Genomic DNA, 26,031 nt, shown 5'->3' with positions numbered 1-26,031 from the left:
CTAAGAGTGACCGGTATCCACAGATCTAGAACATCAGAGGATCTATGGCTTCCCACAGACGTCTAGTTCTGTCACAACTCCACCATATATGTGGCCTGTCTGCACAGGGGTCTCCACACCTCCGTGTCTGGGGAGCTGCGGAACATCCGAGAATCTACTGGGAGTGAGATACCACCGATATAACAATTTCCTGGCGTTTTCTATGTGGATCGTACATCCCCCCCCCCCCCCCCCACTGATCCGGTGTGACTGTGCAGTTTAGGTCTTTCTCCCACTTTTGCAGGTCTGTAGTTACAGAGGGCAGGGTATTCTCCACATACAGTCGTGGCTTGTGGACAGCGCCCTAATCTGTGATGTCGGGTTCATCAGCAGAGAGTAGAGTTTAGATGGCGGTGCAGGTATCTGTTTTTTCCTCAGTTAGGAAATGCTGGATCTGCAAATATTTGTAAAACTCCCTTTGAGGGACATTGCATTTATCTCGCAATGATGAAAAAGTAATTAATTGCTCCCCCTCATACAGGTTCCCAATCGAGGTGGTTTTGGGTAAATTCCAATTTTTAAGTTTGAGGTCCGGGATCCAATGCTCCAGTGTCTCTATGGGAGCTCTGAGGAATGCGGTTTGTATAATTTATTAGTCAGCCCTCTCCATAGCTCCAGAGCCACGTCTATTGTTGGGGACATTTTTAGGTTCCTATTAGGGACTGTGGTTTGCTGTGCACGGGAAAAAGCTGAGACATTGCAGGTTCTCATCAGATGTTTTTCAATTGCTATCCAGTGCCAGTCATCATTATTCCACATGAATCGTAACTGTTCGAATAATGCGGCCCTGTAGTAGCGGACCACTGAAGGGCATCCCAGACCACCAATAATGGGGCCCTGTAGTAGCGGCCCACTGAGGGGCATCCCAGGCCACCAATAATGGGGCCCTGTAGTAGCGGCCCACCGAGGGGCATCCCAGGCCACCAATAATGGGGCCCTGTAGTAGCGGCCCACTGAGGGGCATCCCAGGCCACCAATAATGGGGCCCTGTAGTAGCGGACCACTGAGGGGCATCCCAGGCCACCAATAATGGGGCCCTGTAGTAGCGGCCCACTGAGGGGCATCCCAGGCCACCAATAATGCGGCCCTGTAGTAGCGGCCCACTGAGGGGCATCCCAGGCCACCAATAATGGGGCCCTGTAGTAGCGGTCCACTGAGGGGCATCCCAGGCCACCAATAATGCGGCCCTGTAGTAGCGGACCACTGAGGGGCATCCCAGGCCACCAATAATGGGGCCCTGCAGTAACGGACCACTGAGGGACATCCCAGGCCACCAATAATGCGGCCCTGTAGTAGCGGACCACTGAGGGACATCCCAGGCCACCAATAATGTGGCCCTGTAGTAGCGGACCACTGAGGGGCATCCCAGGCCACCAATAATGCGGCCCTGTAGTAGCGGCCCACTGAGGGGCATCGCAGGCCACCAATAATGGGGCCCTGTAGTAGCGGCCCACTGAGGGGCATCCCAGGCCACCAATAATGCGGCCCTGTAGTAGCGGCCCACTGAGGGGCATCCCAGGCCACCAATAATGGGGCCCTGTAGTAACGGACCACTGAGGGGCATCCCAGGCCACCAATAATGCGGCCCTGTAGTAGCGGCCCACTGAGGGGCATCCCAGGCCACCAATAATGCGGCCCTGTAGTAGCGGACCACTGAGGGGCATCTCAGGCCACCAATAATGCGGCCCTGTAGTAACGGACCACTGAGGGGCATCCCAGGCCACCAATAATGCGGTCCTGTAGTAGCGGACCACTGAGGGACATCTCAGGCCACCAATAATGCGGCCCTGTAGTAACGGACCACTGAGGGGCATCCCAGGCCACCAATAATGCGGCCCTGTAGTAGCGGCCCACTGAGGGGCATCCCAGGCCACCAATAATGCGGCCTTGTAGTAGCGGCCCACTGAGGGACATCTCAGGCCACCAATAATGCGGCCCTGTAGTAGCGGACCACTGAGGGGCATCCTAGGCCACCAATAATGCGGCCCTGTAGTAGCGGCCCACTGAGGGGCATCCCAGGCCACCAATAATGCGGCCCTGTAGTAGCGGACCACTGAGGGGCATCCCAGGCCACCAATAATGGGGCCCTGTAGTAGCGGACCACTGAGGGACATCCCAGGCCACCAATAATGCGGCCCTGTAGTAACGGACCACTGAGGGGCATCCCAGGCCACCAATAATGCGGGCCTGTAGTAGCGGCCCACTGAGGGACATCTCAGGCCACCAATAATGCGGGCCTGTAGTAGCGGCCCACTGAGGGGCATCCCAGGCCACCAATAATGCGGCCCTGTAGTAGAGGACCACTGAGGGGCATCCCAGGCCACCAATAATGCGGCCCTGTAGTAGCGGCCCACTGAGGGACATCTCAGGCCACCAATAATGCGGCCCTGTAGTAACGGACCACTGAGGGACATCCCAGGCCACCAATAATGCGGGCCTGTAGTAGCGGACCACTGAGGGGCATCCCAGGCCACCAATAATGCGGCCCTGTAGTAGAGGACCACTGAGGGGCATCCCAGGCCACCAATAATGCGGCCCTGTAGTAGAGGACCACTGAGGGACATCTCAGGCCACCAATAATGCGGCCCTGTAGTAACGGACCACTGAGGGACATCCCAGGCCACCAATAATGCGGGCCTGTAGTAGCGGCCCACTGAGGGACATCCCAGGCTACCAATAATGCGGGCCTGTAGTAGCGGCCCACTGAGGGGCATCTCAGGCCACCAATAATGCGGCCCTGTAGTAACGGACCACTGAGGGGCATCCCAGGCCACCAATAATGCGGCCCTGTAGTAGAGGACCACTGAGGGACATCTCAGGCCACCAATAATGCGGCCCTGTAGTAACGGACCACTGAGGGGCATCCCAGGCCACCAATAATGCGGCCCTGTAGTAGAGGACCACTGAGGGACATCTCAGGCCACCAATAATGCGGCCCTGTAGTAACGGACCACTGAGGGGCATCCCAGGCCACTGAGGGGCATCCCAGGCCACCCTTCCTCATAGGGTTAGAAAGCGTGTCCGCTTGGACTCCAGGTTTTTCTATTGCCAAATTTATTTTAAAATCATTGCTTGAATCTCTTTTAATATTTTCATTGAATTATGACAGGAGATTGCGGAACAAATACAGGACTTGTGGGAGAATTAACATTTTCACAATCCTGCCCAGCCATGAGAGTTCGTGTTCATGTGTAACTTGTCAGTTTGGATTTTCGTCCTCAGAGACTCATAATTCAATGATAGCATTTTATCTGCTGAGAGTGTCAGCCGAATACCTAAATACTCAATATGGTCATTTTCCTATTTAACAGGGTATTTATTCTCAAGGGTTTGTGTGTGGTTTATGAATGGGGTTAGGTGTAATACCTGCATTTAGACACGTTTAATTTATGATATTTTAGTATATGATTCGATTATTTGCATTGCTGCCGGTAATGACTGTCGGGTTTGTTAACGCTAGAATGATGTCGTCCGCAAATAAACCTATTTTGTGTCCCATTTTATTCACCCGAAATCCTGATATCGTCGAGTGTGATCTAATTTTCTCCGCTAGAGGCTCGATCACCAAAGCGAATATAAGGGGTGACAGCGAATATAAGGGGTGACAGCGAATATAAGGGGTGACAGCGAATATAAGGGGTGACAGCGAATATAAGGGGTGACAGCGAATATAAGGGGTGATAGCGAATATAAGGGGTGACAGCGAATATAAGGGGTGATAGCGGATATAAGGGGTGACAGCGAATATAAGGGGTGACAGCGAATATAAGGGGTGACAGCGAATATAAGGGGTGACAGCGAATATAAGGGGTGACAGCGAATATAAGGGGTGACAGCGAATATAAGGGGTGATAGCGAATATAAGGGGTGATAGCGAATGTAAGGGGTGACAGCGAATGTAAGGGGTGACAGCGAATATAAGGGGTGACAGCGAATATAAGGGGTGACAGCGAATATAAGGGGTGATAGCGAATATAAGGGGTGACAGCGAATATAAGGGGTGATAGCGGATATAAGGGGTGACAGCGAATATAAGGGGTGACAGCGAATGTAAGGGGTGACAGCGAATGTAAGGGGTGACAGCGAATATAAGGGGTGACAGCGAATATAAGGGGTGACAGCGAATATAAGGGGTGATAGCGAATATAAGGGGTGACAGCGAATATAAGGGGTGATAGCGGATATAAGGGGTGACAGCGAATATAAGGGGTGACAGCGAATATAAGGGGTGACAGCGGATATAAGGGGTGACAGCGAATATAAGGGGTGACAGCGAATATAAGGGGTGACAGCGAATATAAGGGGTGACAGCGAATATAAGGGGTGACAGCGAATATAAGGGGTGATAGCGAATATAAGGGGTGACAGCGGATATAAGGGGTGACAGCGGATATAAGGGGTGACAGCGGATATAAGGGGTGACAGCGGATATAAGGGGTGACAGCGAATATAAGGGGTGACAGCGAATATAAGGGGTGACAGCGAATATAAGGGGTGACAGCGGATATAAGGGGTGAAAGCGAATATAAGGGGTGACAGCGGATATAAGGGGTGACAGCGGATATAAGGGGTGACAGCGAATATAAGGGGTGACAGCGAATATAAGGGGTGACAGCGGATATAAGGGGTGACAGCGGATATAAGGGGTGACAGCGGATATAAGGGGTGACAGCGAATGTAAGGGGTGACAGCGAATGTAAGGGGTGACAGCGAATATAAGGGGTGACAGCGAATATAAGGGGTGACAGCGGATATAAGGGGTGACAGCGGATATAAGGGGTGACAGCGGATATAAGGGGTGATAGCGGATATAAGGGGTGACAGCGAATATAAGGGGTGACAGCGAATATAAGGGGTGACAGCGAATATAAGGGGTGACAGCGAATATAAGGGGTGACAGCGAATATAAGGGGTGACAGCGAATATAAGGGGTGACAGCGGATATAAGGGGTGACAGCGGATATAAGGGGTGACAGCGAATATAAGGGGTGACAGCGAATATAAGGGGTGATAGCAAATATAAGGGGTGACAGCGAATATAAGGGGTGACAGCGGATATAAGGGGTGACAGCGAATATAAGGGGTGACAGCGAATATAAGGGGTGACAGCGAATATAAGGGGTGACAGCGGATATAAGGGGTGACAGCGGATATAAGGGGTGACAGCGGATATAAGGGGTGACAGCGGATATAAGGGGTGACAGCGGATATAAGGGGTGACAGCGAATATAAGGGGTGACAGGGGTGACAGCGAATATAAGGGGTGACAGCGGATATAAGGGGTGACAGCGGATATAAGGGGTGACAGCGAATATAAGGGGTGACAGCGAATATAAGGGGTGACAGCGGATATAAGGGGTGACAGCGGATATAAGGGGTGACAGCGGATATAAGGGGTGACAGCGGATATAAGGGGTGACAGCGAATATAAGGGGTGACAGCGAATATAAGGGGTGACAGCGGATATAAGGGGTGACAGCGAATATAAGGGGTGACAGCGAATATAAGGGGTGACAGCGAATATAAGGGGTGACAGCGAATATAAGGGGTGACAGCGAATATAAGGGGTGACAGCGAAAATAAGGGGTGACAGCGAATATAAGGGGTGACAGCGAATATAAGGGGTGACAGCGAATATAAGGGGTGACAGCGGTGACAGCGAATATAAGGGGTGACAGCGGATATAAGGGGTGACAGCGGATATAAGGGGTGACAGCGGATATAAGGGGTGACAGCGAATATAAGGGGTGACAGCGAATATAAGGGGTGACAGCGGATATAAGGGGTGACAGCGGATATAAGGGGTGACAGCGGATATAAGGGGTGACAGCGGATATAAGGGGTGACAGCGGATATAAGGGGTGACAGCGGATATAAGGGGTGACAGCGGATATAAGGGGTGACAGCGGATATAAGGGGTGACAGCGAATATAAGGGGTGACAGCGGATATAAGGGGTGACAGCGGATATAAGGGGTGACAGCGAATATAAGGGGTGATAGCGAATATAAGGGGTGACAGCGAATATAAGGGGTGACAGCGAATATAAGGGGTGACAGCGAATATAAGGGGTGACAGCGGATATAAGGGGTGACAGCGGATATAAGGGGTGACAGCGAATATAAGGGGTGACAGCGGATATAAGGGGTGACAGCGAATATAAGGGGTGACAGCGGATATAAGGGGTGACAGCGGATATAAGGGGTGACAGCGGATATAAGGGGTGACAGCGGATATAAGGGGTGACAGCGGATATAAGGGGTGACAGCGGATATAAGGGGTGACAGCGGATATAAGGGGTGACAGCGGATATAAGGGGTGACAGCGGATATAAGGGGTGACAGCGGATATAAGGGGTGACAGCGGATATAAGGGGTGACAGCGGATATAAGGGGTGACAGCGGATATAAGGGGTGACAGCGAATATAAGGGGTGACAGCGAATATAAGGGGTGACAGCGGATATAAGGGGTGACAGCGGATATAAGGGGTGACAGCGGATATAAGGGGTGACAGCGGATATAAGGGGTGACAGCGGATATAAGGGGTGACAGCGAATATAAGGGGTGACAGCGAATATAAGGGGTGACAGCGGATATAAGGGGTGACAGCGAATATAAGGGGTGACAGCGAATATAAGGGGTGACAGCGAATATAAGGGGTGACAGCGAATATAAGGGGTGACAGCGAATATAAGGGGTGACAGCGAATATAAGGGGTGACAGCGAATATAAGGGGTGACAGCGAATATAAGGGGTGACAGCGGTGACAGCGAATATAAGGGGTGACAGCGGATATAAGGGGTGACAGCGGATATAAGGGGTGACAGCGGATATAAGGGGTGACAGCGGATATAAGGGGTGACAGCGGATATAAGGGGTGACAGCGGATATAAGGGGTGACAGCGGATATAAGGGGTGACAGCGGATATAAGGGGTGACAGCGGATATAAGGGGTGACAGCGGATATAAGGGGTGACAGCGGATATAAGGGGTGACAGCGGATATAAGGGGTGACAGCGGATATAAGGGGTGACAGCGGATATAAGGGGTGACAGCGGATATAAGGGGTGACAGCGAATATAAGGGGTGACAGCGAATATAAGGGGTGACAGCGAATATAAGGGGTGACAGCGGATATAAGGGGTGACAGCGGATATAAGGGGTGACAGCGGATATAAGGGGTGACAGCGGATATAAGGGGTGATAGCGGATATAAGGGGTGACAGCGGATATAAGGGGTGATAGCAAATATAAGGGGTGACAGCGGATATAAGGGGTGACAGCGGATATAAGGGGTGACAGCGGATATAAGGGGTGACAGCGAATATAAGGGGTGACAGCGAATATAAGGGGTGACAGCGAATATAAGGGGTGACAGCGGATATAAGGGGTGACAGCGGATATAAGGGGTGACAGCGGATATAAGGGGTGACAGCGGATATAAGGGGTGATAGCGGATATAAGGGGTGACAGCGGATATAAGGGGTGATAGCAAATATAAGGGGTGACAGCGGATATAAGGGGTGACAGCGGTGACAGCGAATATAAGGGGTGACAGCGGATATAAGGGGTGACAGCGGATATAAGGGGTGACAGCGAATATAAGGGGTGACAGCGGATATAAGGGGTGACAGCGGATATAAGGGGTGACAGCGAATATAAGGGGTGACAGCGAATATAAGGGGTGACAGCGAATATAAGGGGTGACAGCGGATATAAGGGGTGACAGCGGATATAAGGGGTGACAGCGGATATAAGGGGTGACAGCGGATATAAGGGGTGATAGCGGATATAAGGGGTGACAGCGGATATAAGGGGTGATAGCAAATATAAGGGGTGACAGCGAATATAAGGGGTGATAGCGGATATAAGGGGTGATAGCGGATATAAGGGGTGACAGCGGATATAAGGGGTGACAGCGAATATAAGGGGTGACAGCGAATATAAGGGGTGACAGCGGATATAAGGGGTGACAGCGGATATAAGGGGTGACAGCGGATATAAGGGGTGACAGCGAATATAAGGGGTGATAGCGAATATAAGGGGTGATAGCGGATATAAGGGGTGACAGCGGATATAAGGGGTGACAGCGAATATAAGGGGTGACAGCGAATATAAGGGGTGACAGCGAATATAAGGGGTGATAGCGAATATAAGGGGTGACAGCGAATATAAGGGGTGACAGCGAATATAAGGGGTGACAGCGAATATAAGGGGTGATAGCGAATATAAGGGGTGACAGCGAATATAAGGGGTGACAGCGAATATAAGGGGTGACAGCGAATATAAGGGGTGACAGCGAATATAAGGGGTGACAGCGAATATAAGGGGTGACAGCGAATATAAGGGGTGATAGCGAATATAAGGGGTGACAGCGAATATAAGGGGTGACAGCGAATATAAGGGGTGACAGCGGATATAAGGGGTGACAGCGGATATAAGGGGTGACAGCGAATATAAGGGGTGATAGCGAATATAAGGGGTGACAGCGAATATAAGGGGTGACAGCGAATATAAGGGGTGACAGCGAATATAAGGGGTGACAGCGGATATAAGGGGTGACAGCGGATATAAGGGGTGACAGCGGATATAAGGGGTGACAGCGAATATAAGGGGTGACAGCGGATATAAGGGGTGACAGCGAATATAAGGGGTGATAGCGGATATAAGGGGTGACAGCGGATATAAGGGGTGACAGCGAATATAAGAGGTGACAGCGAATATAAGGGGTGACAGCGAATATAAGGGGTGACAGCGAATATAAGGGGTGACAGCGAATATAAGGGGTGACAGCGGATATAAGGGGTGACAGCGGATATAAGGGGTGACAGCGAATATAAGAGGTGATAGCGAATATAAGGGGTGATAGCGGATATAAGGGGTGATAGCGAATATAAGGGGTGACAGCGGATATAAGGGGTGACAGCGAATATAAGAGGTGACAGCGAATATAAGGGGTGACAGCGAATATAAGGGGTGACAGCGAATATAAGGGGTGACAGCGAATATAAGGGGTGACAGCGGATATAAGGGGTGACAGCGGATATAAGGGGTGACAGCGAATATAAGAGGTGATAGCGAATATAAGGGGTGATAGCGGATATAAGGGGTGATAGCGAATATAAGGGGTGACAGCGGATATAAGGGGTGACAGCGAATATAAGAGGTGACAGCGAATATAAGGGGTGACAGCGAATATAAGGGGTGACAGCGAATATAAGGGGTGACAGCGAATATAAGGGGTGACAGCGGATATAAGGGGTGACAGCGGATATAAGGGGTGATAGCGGATATAAGGGGTGATAGCGAATATAAGGGGTGACAGCGGATATAAGGGGTGATAGCGAATATAAGGGGTGACAGCGGATATAAGGGGTGACAGCGGATATAAGGGGTGACAGCGGATATAAGGGGTGACAGCGGATATAAGGGGTGACAGCGGATATAAGGGGTGACAGCGGATATAAGGGGTGACAGCGGATATAAGGGGTGACAGCGGATATAAGGGGTGACAGCGGATATAAGGGGTGACAGCGGATATAAGGGGTGACAGCGGATATAAGGGGTGACAGCGGATATAAGGGGTGGTAGCGGATATAAGGGGTGACAGCGAATGTAAGGGGTGATAGCGAATATAAGGGGTGACAGCGAATATAAGGGGTGACAGCGAATATAAGGGGTGACAGCGGATATAAGGGGTAACAGCGGATATAAGGGGTGACAGCGAATATAAGAGGTGATAGCGGACCCCCGTCTCGTCCCGTTAGTAATAGTAAACCTGTCTGACATCATTCCAGAGACAGAAACCGACGCTGATGGGTGAGAATATAGCAGAGGGAGAGCGGACGTTTTTTATAGGTACCATTTTAGGACACATGACATTTTTTGATCGCTTTCTATTCTGATTTTTGAGAGGTAGAATAAACAAAAAAAGCCATTCAGGATTAATTGATTTTTATACCATTCCGCATGTGGTGAAATTGAAAAGACAGCTTTATTCTTCGGGTCAGTGCGATTACAGAGACACCCAATTTATATTTTTTTTATGTTTTGGCGTTATTATACAATAAAAACTGTTTTATCGAAAAGATATTTATTTTTGCATCGCTTTATTCTGAGAGCTATAACCTTTTGATTTTTGCTGATGGAGCGATATTGTGGCTTGTCTTTTGCGGGACAAGATGACGTTTTCAGCGACACCATTTTTATTCACATTCATCTTTTTGATCGCGTATTATTACACTTTTGTTCGGCGGTATGATGTTAAAGCATTGTTATTTTAATTTTTTTTTTTTTTTTTTTTTTTTAAAGGTGTTCACTGAAGGCATTAACTAGTGGGACAGCTTTTAAGAGTGGGCCGCTACAGCCGCGGTGATACCAAATATGTGTACTTTTATTGTTTATTTATTTACATAAATAATGTATTTATAGGAATAATATTTGTTTCTTTATTTTTGTTCCTTACTTGGGGATTTTTTACAAATATTTTAACACTTATTTATTTTTGTAACTTTTTTACATTGTCCCTGGATGAGACATCACTGCAGAGCATCAGATCAGCATCGGACAGGCAGGAAGCAGGCGTCTCAGGCGCTGCTCTGAGCAGGCACTGACAAGCCCACCTTCCCTGAAGGATCCCACCACCATCTTGCGGCCGGGGGTCTCCAAGGAGACCATCAGGACAACGCACTTGTATTGCGCGATGCTCCTCGCTGTCACTACTGACAGCGGCATCAGAGGGGTAGCACCAATTGTAGGCGTTATAGCAGGGTATCCGCTCTCACACCTGATCACCGAGCCACTCAGCATGAGGCCGCGCGATCGCAGCGCCGTACATATACTGCGGTTTGCGGGAACACACCTCCCACAGAGCAGTATATGTACAGCGTATGTTGGGAAGGGGTTAATACTGAAGAAGTCGATGGAAAACAGATCCATTAAGCAGCCATTGTTTTTTCTTCAAAACTGAAACGGATGCGGTTTTGCTTACTGGGCCAGTTTCTAACAGATACTTACCGGTCATGTGAACTCAGCGTAAAGTCAGAAAAAGTCCAGCAGTGCCATCAGCTCGGAGCCGACACTGAACACACGGAAATGCTCAGAAAATGTTCTTCCTATATTTATTTTGTGTGTGTGTGCACATACACTCACCGGCCACTTTATTAGGTCCACCTGTCCAACTTCTTGTTAACACTTAATTTCTAATCAGCCAATCACATGGCGGCAACTCAGTGCATTTAGGCATGTAGACATGGTCAAGACAATCTCCTGCAGTTCAAACCGAGCATCAGTATGGGGAAGAAAGGTGATTTGAGTGCCTTTGAACGTGGCATGGTTGTTGGTGCCAGAAGGGCTGGTCTGAGTATTTCAGAAACTGCTGATCTACTGGGATTTTCACGCACAACCATCTCTAGGGTTTACAGAGAATGGTCCGAAAAAGAAAAAAAATCCAGTGAGCGGCAGTTCTGTGGGCGGAAATGCCTTGTTGATGCCAGAGGTCAGAGGAGAATGGGCAGACTGGTTCGAGCTGATAGAAAGGCAACAGTGACTCAAATCGCCACCCGTTACAACCAAGGTAGGCCTAAGAGCATCTCTGAACGCACAGTGCGTCGAACTTTGAGGCAGATGGGCTACAGCAGCAGAAGACCACACCGGGTACCACTCCTTTCAGCTAAGAACAGGAAACTGAGGCTACAATTTGTACAAGCTCATCGAAATTGGACAGTAGAAGATTGGAAAAACGTTGCTTGGTCTGATGAGTCTCGATTTCTGCTGCGACATTCGGATGGTAGGGTCAGAATTTGGCGTAAACAACATGAAAGCATGGATCCATCCTGCCTTGTATGGAGCATCTTTGGGATGTGCAGCCGACAAATCTGCGGCAACTGTGTGATGCCATCATGTCAATATGGACCAAAATCTCTGAGGAATGCTTCCAGCACCTTGTTGAATCTATGCCACGAAGAATTGAGGCAGTTCTGAAGGCAAAAGGGGGTCCAACCCGTTACTAGCATGGTGTACCTAATAAAGTGGCCGGTGAGTGTATATACACAGTATATATACATATTAGTCCAAAAATGTAAGTGAACACATTCAAGATAACATGAATACACAGGGCCTGCCAATAAAATTCAACACGCCACCAGAATGTATAGTTCAAAAAAACAACCTTTATTATTACAATGATAAAAAACCCAATGTTGTTACAACACCAATCAAAATATAAAATGCCTCCGATCGTAATGAACAGGGCTCAAGCAAAACCCCCACTAAATGCCTAAAAATAACACATAATTTGTAAATGTCATCATGGCATAGGTAAATTTATGGTAACAGAGATAAGCCTAAATCATGAAGCATATAAATAAGAGAATGTAACATATTATCAATCAAGATGGAATGTACATCGGCTTATTTGTTACACAAGTGACTATATTGAGCTGCCAACTAGGAGTGGCCACAATAAGCTAATGATAAAACGTTAAAGTGACATAATATCAATAAAGATGGAATGTACATCAGCTTGCTATATTGTTAATCAAGTACTATACTAAACTACCAAATAAGAGTGGCCACAGTGAACTAATGATGAAACGTTAAAGTGGCTTCTGCGGTAAATAACCTAATAAAATTACCAAAGTGGAGGCTGCACGAGACCTGCTGAATCCCCTATTTTTTATCATTGTAATAATAAAGGTTGTTTTTTTGAACTATACATTCTGGTGGTGTGTTGAATTTTATTGGCAGGCCCTGTGTATTCACATATATACACAGTTATGGCCGAAAGTGTGGGCACCCATCAAACACGTTTTGTTATACACAGGTTTATTTCCTTTGTGCGCATTGGAACAACAACAACAAAAAAAAAAAAAAACTGAAAAAGAGGCAAATTGGACATAATTTCACACAAAACCCCAAAAATCGTCCAGACAAAACTGTTGACGCCCCTTTGGAATAAATATCTGCAACCAATCACTTCCTATAACCATCCACAAGATTCTTGCTCCACTCTGTCGGGATCTTGGACTCTTCTATAACCATCCACAAGCTTCTTACTCCTCTGTCGGGATCTTGGACTCTTCTATAACCATCCACAAGCTTCTTACTCCTCTGTCGGGATCTTGGACTCTTCTATAACCATCCACAAGCTTCTTACTCCTCTGTCGGGATCTTGGACTCTTCTATAACCATCCACAAGCTTCTTACTCCTCTCAGTTGGGATCTTGGACTCTCCTATAACCATCCACAAGCTTCTTACTCCTCTCAGTTGGGATCTTGGACTCTCCTATAACCATCCACAAGCTTCTTACTCCTCTCAGTTGGGATCTTGGACTCTTCTATAACCATCCACAAGCTTCTTACTCCACTCAGTCGGGATCTTGGACTCTTCTATAACCATCCACAAGCTTCTTACTCCTCTCAGTCGGGATCTTGGACTCTTCTATAACCATCCACAAGCTTCTTACTCCTCTCAGTTGGGATCTTGGACTCTCCTATAACCATCCACAAGCTTCTTACTCCTCTCAGTCGGGATCTTGGACTCTCCTATAACCATCCACAAGCTTCTTGCTCCTCTCAGTCGGGATCTTGGACTCTTCTTACAATCTGCTCCCGGTCTCATATTTCGCCTTCTCCCAACAGCGATTGTAAGATCCCTCCACAGGGGATCAATGGGATTTAGATCCGGACTCATTGCTGCCTCTTCCGAACTCTCCAGCACTTTGTTTCCATCCATTTCTGGGGGCTTCTTGAAGTATGTTTGGGGTCATTGTCTTGGTGGAAGACCCGTGACCTAGGACGCAAACTCTGCTTTCTGACACTGGGCACTACATTGTCACCTAAAATCCTTTGGTAATCTTCAGATGTCATGATGTCTTGCACACGGTCAATGCACCCAATGCCAGAGGCAGCAAAACAACCCCAAAACCTCTGTAACCCTCCACCATATCTAACTGTAGGTACTGGGTTCTTTTCTTTCTAGCCTCATTCCATTTTCGGTAAACAGTAGAATGATGTCCAGAAGACGCTTTCCCGGGTAGATTTTGACTTACTCACGTACATTTTGGCAAACTGCAGTCTAGCCTTTTTATGTCTGTGTCAGCAGTGGGGTCCTCCGGGGTCTCCTGTCATAGCGTTTCATTTAATTCATATGTGGACGGATAGTTTGTGCTGACACTGATGCACCTGAGCCTGTAGGACAGCTTTCATTTCTTTGGATTTTGATTGAGGCTTATCCACCATCCGGAATATCCTACCTTACAACCTTTCATAAATTTTTCTCTGCCGTCCAGGTCCAGAGAGATTAGCTGCAGTGTCATGGGTTGAAAACATCTTAATTATGTTGTGCATTGTGGACAAAGGAACATCAAGATCTCTGGAGATGGACTTGTAACCTTGAGATTGTAGATATTCTCAACAATGTTGGTTCTTAGGTCCTCTTATAGTTCTCTTCTCCTCTTTTCTACATGCTTAATGCGGCATAAAGAGACACACAAGGCAAAGATTGAGGCAACTTCTCCCCTTTTTATCTGGTTTCAAGTGTGATTAGGGCAGCATGTTGGCTCAGTGGTTAGCACTGCAGCCTTGCAGCGCTGGGGTCCTGGGTTCAAATCCCACCAAGGACAACATCTGCAAGGAGTTTGTATGTTCTCCCCGTGTTTGCGTGAGTTTACTCTGGGTTCTCTGGTTTCCTCCCACATTCCAAACACATGCCCCATGTGAGCCCCATCGGGACAGCGATGATAATGTGTGCAAACTGTAAAGCGCTGCGGAATTTGTTAACGCTATATATATATATATATATATATATATATATATATATAAAAAAAATAAAGATTAAATAAAGATTTTCATATTGCCCGCACCTGTTACTTGTCACAGGTGAGTGTGAACGAGCTTCATATGCTGGAAACAAAGTTGTTTATCAACAATTTTGGAAAGGTGCCAACAATTTTGTGTCCGGACCATTTTTGTTGTTTTGTTTAACATAACGTCCAATTTGCCTTTTTTTACTGTCTTCCAATTCACACAAAGGATGCCAACACAGTCAGCAGTGTGTAATATATATATATATATATATATATATATATATATATATATATATATATATATACACACACACATACATATATATACAGTACAGACCAAAACACACCTCATGTAAAGATTTTTCTGTATTTTCATGACTATGAAAATTGTACATTCACACTGAAGGCATCAAAACTATGAATTAACACATGTGGAATTATATACTTAACAAAAAAGTGTGAAACAACTGAAATTATGTCTTATATTCTAGGTTCTTCACAGTAGCCACCTTTTGCTTTGATGACTGCTTTGCACACTCTTGGCATTCTCTTGATGAGCTTCAAGAGGTAGTCACCGGGAATGGTTTTCACTTCACAGGTGAGCCCTGTCAGGTTTAATAAGTGGGGTTTCTTGCCTTATAAATGGGGTTGGGACCATCAGTTGTGTTGAGCAGAAGTCTGGTGGATACACAGCTGATAGTCCTACTGAATAGACTGTTAGAAATTGTATTATGGCAAGAAAAAAGCAGCTAAGTAAAGATAAACGAGTGGCCATCATTACTTTAAGAGATGAAGGTCAGTCAGTCCGAAAAATTTGGGAAAACTTTGAAAGTGTCCCCAAGTGCAGTGGCAAAAACCATCAAGCGCTACAAAGAAACTGGCTCACATGAGGACCGCCCCAGGAAAGGAAGACCAAGAGTCACCTCTGCTTCTGAGGATAAGTTTATCCGAGTCACCAGCCTCAGAAATCGCAGGTTAACAGCAGCTCAGATCAGAGACCAGGTCAATGCCACACAGAGTTCTAGCAGCAGACACATCTCTACAACAAATGTTAAGAGGAGAATTTGTGCAGCAGGCCTTCATGGTAAAATAGCTGCTAGGAAACCACTGCTAAGGACAGGCAACAAGCAGAAGAGACTTGTTTGGGCTAAAGAACACAACGAATGGACATTAGACTAGTGGAAATCTGTGCTTTGGTCTGATGAGTCCAAACTTGAGATCTTTGGTTCCAACTACTGTGTCTTTGTGCGACGCAGAAAAGGTGAACGGATGGACTCTACATGCCTGGTTCCCCCCGTGAAGCATGGAGGAGGAGGTGTGATGGTGTGGGGGTGCTTTGCTGGTGACACTGTTGGGGAGTTATTCAAAACTGAAGGCATACTGAACCAGCATGGCTACCACAGCATCTTGCAGCGGCATGCTATTCCATCCGGTTTGTGTTTAGTTGGACCATCATTTATTTTTCAACAGGACAGTGACCACAAACACACCGCCAGGCTGTGCAAGGGCTATTTGACCAAGAAGGAGAGTGATGGGCGCTACGCCAGATGACCTGGCCTCCACAGTCACCAGACCTGAACCCAATCGAGATGGTTTGGGGAGATCTGGACCGCAGAGTGAAGGCAAAAGGGCCAACAAGTGCTAAGCATCTCTGGGAACTCCTTCAAAATTGTTGGAAGACCATTCCCGGTGACTACCTCTAGAAGCTCATCAAGAGAATGCCAAGAGTGTGCAAAGCAGTCATCAAAGCAAAAGGTGGCTACTGTGAAGAACCTAGAATATAAGACATAATTTCAGTTGTTTCACACTTTTTTGTTAAGTATATAATTCCACATGTGTTAATTCATAGTTTTGATGCCTTCAGTGTGAATTTACAATATTCATAGTCATGAAAATACAGAAAAATCTTTAAATGAGGTGTGTCCAAACTTTTGGTCTGTACTATATATATATATATATATATATATATATATATATATATATATATATATATATATATATATATATATATATATATATATACACATATATATATATATATATATACACACTAGATGGTGGCCCGATTCTAACGCATCGGGTATTTTAGAATATGTATGCGTAGTATATTGCGCAGCCCACGCAGTACATTGCGCAGCCCACGCAGTACATTGCGCAGCCCATGTTGTATATCGCACAGCCCACGTAGTATATTGCCCAGCCACATTGTATATAGCACAGAGCCACGTAGTATATTGCCCAGCCACGTAGTATATAGCACAGCCCATGTAGTATATTGCCCAGCTACGTATACAGCACAGGTCATGTAGTATATTGCCCAGCCACGTATATAGCACAGCCCATGTAGTATATTGCCCAGCCCATGTAGTATGTAGCACAGCCCATGTAGTATATAGCACAGCCCATGTAGTATATTGCCCAGCCCACACAGTATATAGCAATGTGGGCATCATATCACTGTTAAAAAAAAAAAGAAATAAAATAAAAAATAGTTATATACTCACCTTCCGGAGCCCCCGGATCCAAGCGATGCTCCTCGCCCGCTCCAGTCCCAAGAGTGCATTGCGGTCTCGCGAGATGATGATGTAGCGGTCGCGCGAGACCGCTACGTCATCATCTCGCGAGATCGCAGCATGGAGCATCGGGAGGAGCGGGTAAGGCCTGTTGTCGATCCGGGGGCCGACGAACGGTGAGTATCTAACGATTTATTTATTTTTTATTATTATTTTTAACATTAGATCGTTTTACTATTCATGCCGCATAGGCAGCATGAATAGGAAAAAGTTGGTCACACAGGGTTAATAGAAACGGTAAGTGCATTAAACCGCGGCATAACGCGGTCCGTTACCTCTGCCATTAACCCTGTGTGAGGGCAGACTGGAGGGGAGTACGGTGCGGGCACTGACTGCGGGGAGGAAGGAGCGGCCATTTTCCCGCCGGACTGTGCCCGTCGCTGATTGGTCATGGCTGTTTTGCCACGACCAATCAGCGACTTTGATTCCATGACAGACAGAGGCCGCGACCAATGAATATCCGCGACAGACAGAAGGACAGACAGAAAGACGGAAGTGACCCATAGACAATTATATAGTAGATTATATATATATACATACACACACATGCATAATATATATATATATATATATGTGCATATATATGTATGTGTGTGTATATATATATATATATATATATATATATATGTATATATATATATATATATATATATATACATATACATATATACACACACACACACACACACACACACACACACACATATATTTTAGATATATACACATATACTTTATATATACATATATTCAGAATATCGGAATTGCAGTCATTGTTATTTTCCAGTCATCTACTATTCTAGTATAATTGCAATGTTTTGGAACAAACTGCCTATGAAAACAGGATCTTTTTAAAAAAAATAAACAAACAAAATGCATGTTCCAAGCTGTTGCTTAGATGTGAACTGCCTCCCGCCATCATAGACACTCCTTTTGATGATGCTCCAGAGGTTCTCAATGGGGTTGAGGTCAGGGGAAGATGGTGGCCACACCATAAGTTTGTCCTCTTTTATGCCCATAGCAGCCAGAGATGAGACGGTGCATTATCATGCATGAAAATGATCTTGCTGCAGAAAGCACGGTTCTTCCTCTTGAACCATGGCAGGAAGGTTGTTTTAGAAACTCCACATAGATTATATGGAGTTCATCTTTACCCCTTCAGGGATCATAAAAGGGCCGACAATCTCTCTCCCCATGATTCCAGCCCAAAACATTACTCCACCTCCTCCTTGTTGGCGCCTTATCCGTGTTTTCATGGGGTGTCCATCAACCAGCCATCCTCCACTCCATCCATCTGGACCATCGAGCGTTGCACGGCACTCATCGGTGAACAAAACAGTTTGGAAGTCAGTCTTCATGTATCGTTTGGCCCACTGGAGCCGTGTCTGCTTGTGTGCAGTGGATAGAGGTGGTCAACAGGATGGCTTACGCACAGCTGCAAACCTCTGAAGGACCCTGCATCTTGTTGTTCTGGGGACGTTGGAGGCACCAGCAGCTTCAAAAACTTGTCTGCTGCTATGACCAGGCATTTTTGCAGCTGCTCTTTTAACCTTACGCAATTGCCTGTTGGAAAGAGTCCTCAATTTTTCTTTATCAGCACGCACACGTGTGCTGGGAATCAGCTACATACTTCTTGATTGTGCGATGATCACGATGAAGTGTCTTGGCAATGTTGATTGTAGTCATGCCTTGACCTAAATACTCCACAATTTGTTGCTTCTCAGCAGCCGACACATCCTTTTTCCTTCTCATTTTGGCAAAAAATGTAGGCTGCTTAATAATGTGGAACAGCCTTCTTAGGTAGTCTTGCCTTTATTTGGACACATTTGGACACACCGGCCACACTAATGTGCACAGGTATCTGCAATTGCTTTCAGTGATATAAGAGCCCTGACACACATCACCATCAATTAGCTTAAATGACAAACAAACATATATACACATACACACACACACACACACACGTCCCCCCCGATCTCTCACAATCCTGGGGTTTAGGTTATGGATGGTGACATCCTGTCTCAGCAGATGATGGTCACCAAGGACTCACTTGTTATGAAAATCATAAATTTCCTGAATATTCCCGAAAATAATGTGTTCCTTATTAACAATCCCGGGGGGAATTTCCTCCACTCCACTGGTCATCTCCCATAGGTACGTCTAAAAGAGAGGGGACAGGTGCAAAAGATAGATAAATAAATTATAGATAGATGGGCGGTAACCAAACCCGGACCCCATTCACTTAAATGGGGGGCCCGGATATCCAGTGTTTGCCACAGTGTCATGTGCCTGACAGCACGGCAAACATCTGATCGGCAGTAAAATCATCACCGCCGGTCAGACAACCGCATAAAGTTTACCTCCGGTCACTGGTGTCAGTTGATGGGACTACTGGTCCCATCAGCCGACGCATGCTGCAGCTAACAACAGCAAGAGCAGGCTCAGCTGATGGGAGTATTTATCAGCCGGCTTCTGCGCTATAAATAATGTTAAAAAAAACAGCGTGGAATCCCCTGTATATTTGATAACCAGCTAGGCAAAACTCACAGCTGGGGGCTGCAACAAGGCTGGTTATGAAGAAAAGAGGCCCCCCCACACCGTATTTCTGTGTTTTTTAATTATTTAAATTAACTAATTTAAAAAAATGTTGTGGGGGTCCCCCCCCCATTTTTGGCAACCAGCCACGCTAAAGAAGACAGCTGGGGGCTGGTATTCTCAGGCTGGTATGGGACCATGGATATTGGCCCCCCAGCCTAAAAATAGCAGCCCACAGCCACCCAGAAAAGGCGCATCTATTAAATGTACCAATTCTGGCACTTTGCCAGGCTCTTCCCGCTTGCCCTGTAGCGGTGGCAAGTGGGGTTCATATTTGTGGGTTGATGTCACCTTTGTATTGTCCGGAGACATCAAGCCCACAGCTTAGTAATGGAGAAGCGTCTGTAAGACACCTATACATTACTAATCCTATAGTTATATGGTAAATAAAGACACAGCAAGAATAAAGTACCTTGTTTGAAATAAAGCAAAACACTTTTCCTTTTTTATTTAAAAATAAGAAACAGTTATACTCACCTAATGCCTAATTCCACCGAAGCCCTTGTCTCCTGTAATAAAACAAACAAAAAAAAAACAACAATATCCCTCACCAGTCAGACGTTCTGTCCCAAGCCATAATCCATGTCTAGGGGATTAACAGTTTTCAACCTGGACAGTGCCAAGATGCGATCGTTCAGGCTGAGAACCTATGGTGAATGAGCTGCTGCGAGCGCAACCTCAGTGACTAGCGGTGACGTCATCGAGGTTACCTCCGGTCACTGAGATTGCAGTCCCAGCCAGGCTGAACTGCGGTGACCTCGGTGAGATCCCCGCTAGCACCGTAAGAAAGTCTCATGGTGCAGATGTGAGTTCACGGGAGAATTTCACTGCGTTCAATTTGAACTGCGGTCAACTCACCTCTGCACTGTGAGACTTTCTCACGGTGCTAGCGGGAATCTCACAGAGGTCACTGCAGTTCAGCCTGGCTGGGAACGCAACCTGAGTGACCGGCGGTAACCTCGATGATGTCACAGATAGTCACTGAGGTTGCGCTTGCAGCAGCTCATTCACTAGCGGTTCTCAGCCTCGCATCTTGGAACCATCTAGGTTGAAAAAAGTTTATACTCAGACATTGATTACGGCGTGGGACAATCACGGACAGGTGAGGGATATTGTTGTGTTTTATTTTTGTTTTATTACAGGAGATGAGGGATTCAGTGGAATTACGTGTTAGTTGAATATAAATAAAGGACTATATTCTGGCTGTGGTCTTTATTTACCATATAACTATAGGATTAGTAATGGATAAGTATCTTATAGACGCCTCTCAACCCCACAAATTTGAACCCCACTTGCCACCGCTACAGGGCAAGAGGGAAGAGCCAGGCAATGTGCCAGAAATGGCATACCTAATAGATATGCCTTTTCTTGGCAGCTGCGGGCTGCTATTTTTAGGCTGGGGGCGCCAATATCAATGGCCCCTTACCAGCCTAAGAATACCAGCCCCCAGATGTCTGCTTTAGCAAGACTGGTTGTCAAAAATAGGGGAAACTTCATGTCGGTTTTTAATGATTTATTTACATAATTAAAAAAACAGGGTGGGACTCCCCAATTCCTGATAACCAGTTTTTCTGAAGCTAACAGCTGAGGGTTGCAGCCCCAGCTGTGAGTTTTGCCTGGCTGGTTATCAAAAACACAGGGGAACTCAAGCCTTTTTTAATTATTTATTTACAGCGCAGGACGGGCTGATGAATTCTCCCATCCGTCGCTCCTGCTTTTACTGTTATTAGTGGCAGCAGGTGGCAGCAGATGGGAGCAGAAGTCCGGAGAAGTCCAGTTACCGGAGGTAAATGTTATACCTCCGATCATAGCTGCGGGCTCATGCTGTCATTTGACAGTGTGGGAACCGTGACTGCCTTACCGTCGGTAATAATTTTACTGACGATCAGAAGCAGTGTTTGCCGCACTCTCATGTGCATGATAGTGCAACACACACCCAGTGTTCGGGAGGTTAAAGGGAGTCTGTCACCTCCAAAACCGTATATGAGCTGCGGCCACCGGCATCAGTGGCTTATCTCCAGCATTCTGTAATGCATTCTGTAATGCTGTAGATAAGCCCCGGATGTATCCTGAAAGATGAGAAAGACAGGTTATATTATACTCACCCAGGGGCGGTCCCGCTGCAGTCCGGGTCCGATGCGCAGGCGCAGGGAAAGGTCAGAGAGGCCCAGCACCTGCGCACTACAGTACTTTGCTCTGCCCTCAACAGGACAGATCAGTACGCCTGCGCAGGAGCCGCGGTGAGAAAAGAAGGTCATCGTATGAAGATAGGAGGCGCTGGACCGGACCGCGATGCCCATCGGACCCAGACCGCAGTGGGACCGCCCCTGGGTGAGTATAATCTAACCTCTTTTTCTCATCTTTCAGGATACATCGGGGGCTTATCTACATCATTACAGAATGCATTACAGAATGCAAAACCCAAACAGTAACACTGACTTTCTGGTGAAATCCGTTTTCAGTGTCCGTGCCCAAACAGTAGGTGTTCAGTACTGTCACCAAACTTTACTGTTTAGGTTCGCCCACCTCTTATAATAGATAATAAATAATAAATAGATGGATATAAATTAGATAGATAGATAGACCGACAGACCTCCATACACTCGTGCAGATCTCGGACATAGGCTTTTTCAGTCTGGAGAAGCTCAGCCATTATAAACCTAAAAAGAAAGAATTGTTATCAAAATCATATGGTGTTATATTGTACAATGGTTCCATACTGGATTTATACTGGCATTATATTGGATGTCAGACATATACTGGGTACTGGTGTTATATACTGCTATTATACTGGATGCTGGTGTTATATACTGCTATTATACTGGATGCTGGTGTTATATACTGGAGGCTAATATTATAAAATACTGGTGTTATATACTGGATACTAGTATTAAACATACTGGTGTTATATACTGGACGCTGGTGTTATATAATGGATGCTGGTGTTATATACTGGTGTTATATACTGGACGCTGGTGTTATATAATGGATGCTGGTGTTATATACTGGTGTTATATACTGGTGTTATACTGGAGGCTGCCGTTATATACTGGATGCTGGTATTATAAATACTGGTGTTATATGCTGGTGTTATACATATTGGTGTTATATACTGAACCCTGGTGTTATATAATGAATGCTAGTGTTATATACTGGTGTTATATACTGGATGCTGGTGTTATATACTGGTATCATACTGGATGCCGGTGTTATATACTGGTGTTATACTGGAGGCTGGTGTTATACATATTGGTGTTATATACTGGTGTTATATACTTTAGACTGGTGTTATACTGGATGCTGGTGTTATATACTGGATGCTAGTATTCTAAATACTGGTGTTATACTGGATGCTGGTGTTATACATATTGGTGTTATATACTGGACGCTAGTGTTATATACTGGTGTTATATACTTAGACTGGTGTTATATACTGGTGTTATACTGGAGGCTGGTGTTATATACTTTATGCTGGTGCTATATACTGGATGCTGGTGTTATATACTGGTGTTATATACTTTATGCTGTTATTATATACTGGATGCTGGTGTTATATACTGGTGTTATACTGGAGGCTGGTGTTATATACTGGTGTTATATACTTTATGCTGGTGTTATATACTGGTGTTATACTGGAGGCTGGTGTTATATACTGGTGTTATATACTTTATGCTGGTGTTATATACTGGATGCTGGTGTTCTATATTGGTGTTATATACTGGACGCTGGTGTTATATAATGTATGCTAGTGTTATATACTGGATGCTGCTGTTATATATAGTGGTGTTACATATTGGATGATGGTGTTATATACTGGATGCTGCTGTTATATATAGTGGTGTTACATATTGGATGATGGTGTTATATACTGGACGCTGGTGTTATATACTAGTGCTATACTGGAGGCTGGTGTTATATATTGGTGTTATATACTGGACACTGGCGTTATATATACTGGTGTTATACTGGATGCTGTTATATATTGGTGTTATATACTGGACACTGGCGTTATATATACTGGTGTTATACTGGAGGCTGGTGTTATATACTGGATGCTGCTGTTATATACTGGTGTTATACTGGAGGCTAGTGTTATATACTGGTATTATATACTTTATGCTGGTGTTATATATACTGGTGTTAGATACTGGATGCTGGTGTTATATATTGGTGTTATACACTGGAGGCTGGTATTATATACTTTATGATGGTGTTATATACTGGTGTCATATACACTGGATGCTGGTGCTATATACTTTATGCTGGTGTTATATACTGAATACTGGTGTTTTATACTGGTGTCATATACTGGAGGCTGGTATTATATACTTTATGCTGGTGTTATATACTGAATATTGGTGTTATATACTGGTGTTACACACTGGAGGCTGGTGTAATATACTGGTGTTATATACTTTATGCTGGTTTTATATACTGAATACTGGTGTTATATACTGGTGTTATATACTGGAGGCTGGTGTTATATACTGGAGGCTGGTGTAATATACTCTGGTGTTATATACTGGTGTTATAGACTGGATGCTGGTGTTATATAATGGACGCTGGTGTTATATACTGGAGGCTGGTGTTATACACTGGAGGCTGGTGTAATATACTCTGGTGTTATATACTGGTGTTATATACTGGATGCTGGTGTTATATATTCTGGTGTTATATAATGGACGCTGGTTTTATATACTGGTCACTGGTGTTTAAATTCTAGTATTATATATAGTGATGTTATACACTGGTGTTATACTGGATGCTGGTGTTGTACACACGGGTGTTATATACTGGAGGCTGGTGTTATACTGGTGTTATATACTGGTGTCATATACTTTATGCTGGTGTTATATACTGGGCGCTGGTGTTATATATTCTTGTGTTATATACTGGACGCTGGTTTTCTATATTCTGGTACTATATATAGTGGTGTTATATACTGGTGCTTTATACTGGACGATGGTGTTATATATTCTGGTATTATAAAGAAGGCTGTTATATACTGGTGTCATATACTGGATGCTGGTCTTATATAATGGTGACTGGTGTCATATACTGGACGCTGGTGTTGATATACTGGTGTTATACATTGGATGCTGGCGTTATATATTCTGGCGTTATATAATGGATGCTGGTGTTATATACTGGACGCTGGTGTTATATATTCTGGTACTATATATAGTGGTGTCATATACTGGTGTCATATACTGGATGCTGGTGTTATATAATATATGTTATACTATGAAGAGGGTCACTATTAAAGACGTAAATTAAATTGCGCCAGGTACATGAATAGACATGGAGTCCTGGGACAGGTGCTAATAAAGTATCTGAGCACCCCAGTAAAGAAAACATGATGGCGGCCCCTGGCGCAGGGCTCGTGGTGGTGCCCACGGTTGGCTCTTACTCTTTTTTCCTGGCGGATTTCCTCTTCTCCTCATTGACCTCGTGGCCGGCGTCTCGAAGCTTCACCTCTGGATCGGTCAGAATGGCAGGAATGATATCAAGTTCTAGATCTTTATTATCCTGAAGATGAAAATGTGGGAATGTGAATGATGGTTCCGACCAAAGATTAGCAACAATCATTGACTCCCTAAACAGCAGCCGCCCGACTCCCTGGCGGTTTATTTTACCTTTCCTGTAATCATATGTATTGTAATAAATTGCCTCCTTAGATCTCATCATATAAGATCCAATACCACCTCGCGGTCCCCAAGAAGGCGCGTCCGGACCACACACTGAACCCCTGATGAGATGACCGGATGTGACGTGAACACTCATTTATGAGCAGCGCACGTATAATCCGGCCATCACATGATGCAACAGAAGCGGAGCAGAGGATTTACTGCGAGACGTGTAACAGGAGCCCGATCTGGTGCGATGTCGGACACACGCTGCCCACATGCTGTATCCACTGATCGGACACTGGGCGCAGGATCCTACGACACTCGGCACGGCGTGACGTCTGAACGTGCAGGATAACAGCCCGGAGTGACATCTCACTCCCTCACATGGAC

The 26,031-nt window shown here is 45.7% G+C and overlaps 1 protein-coding gene across 5 annotated transcripts in view; it reads right to left on the bottom strand.

Moving 5' to 3' along the window:
• The window catches only part of KALRN (kalirin RhoGEF kinase), a 396,845-nt gene that overhangs the window by 193,549 nt on the left and 177,265 nt on the right, over positions 1-26,031 (bottom strand). For all 5 annotated transcript variants that reach the window (XM_077273324.1, XM_077273330.1, XM_077273322.1 and 2 more), the window contains exons 23-25: positions 25,422-25,540; positions 22,605-22,671; positions 19,467-19,576 (exon numbers count right to left, since the gene is read on the bottom strand). In XM_077273324.1, coding sequence (XP_077129439.1) covers positions 19,467-19,576; positions 22,605-22,671; positions 25,422-25,540 — 296 coding nt within the window. The remainder of the gene's footprint in view (positions 1-19,466; positions 19,577-22,604; positions 22,672-25,421; positions 25,541-26,031) is intronic.

The sequence above is a fragment of the Ranitomeya variabilis genome, chromosome 7 (genome assembly GCF_051348905.1).
Source record: "Ranitomeya variabilis isolate aRanVar5 chromosome 7, aRanVar5.hap1, whole genome shotgun sequence".
NCBI classification, from domain to species: domain Eukaryota; kingdom Metazoa; phylum Chordata; class Amphibia; order Anura; family Dendrobatidae; genus Ranitomeya; species Ranitomeya variabilis.
The sequence above is the reverse complement of the archived record's forward strand: the minus strand, read 5'-3'. Positions and strand labels throughout refer to the sequence as shown.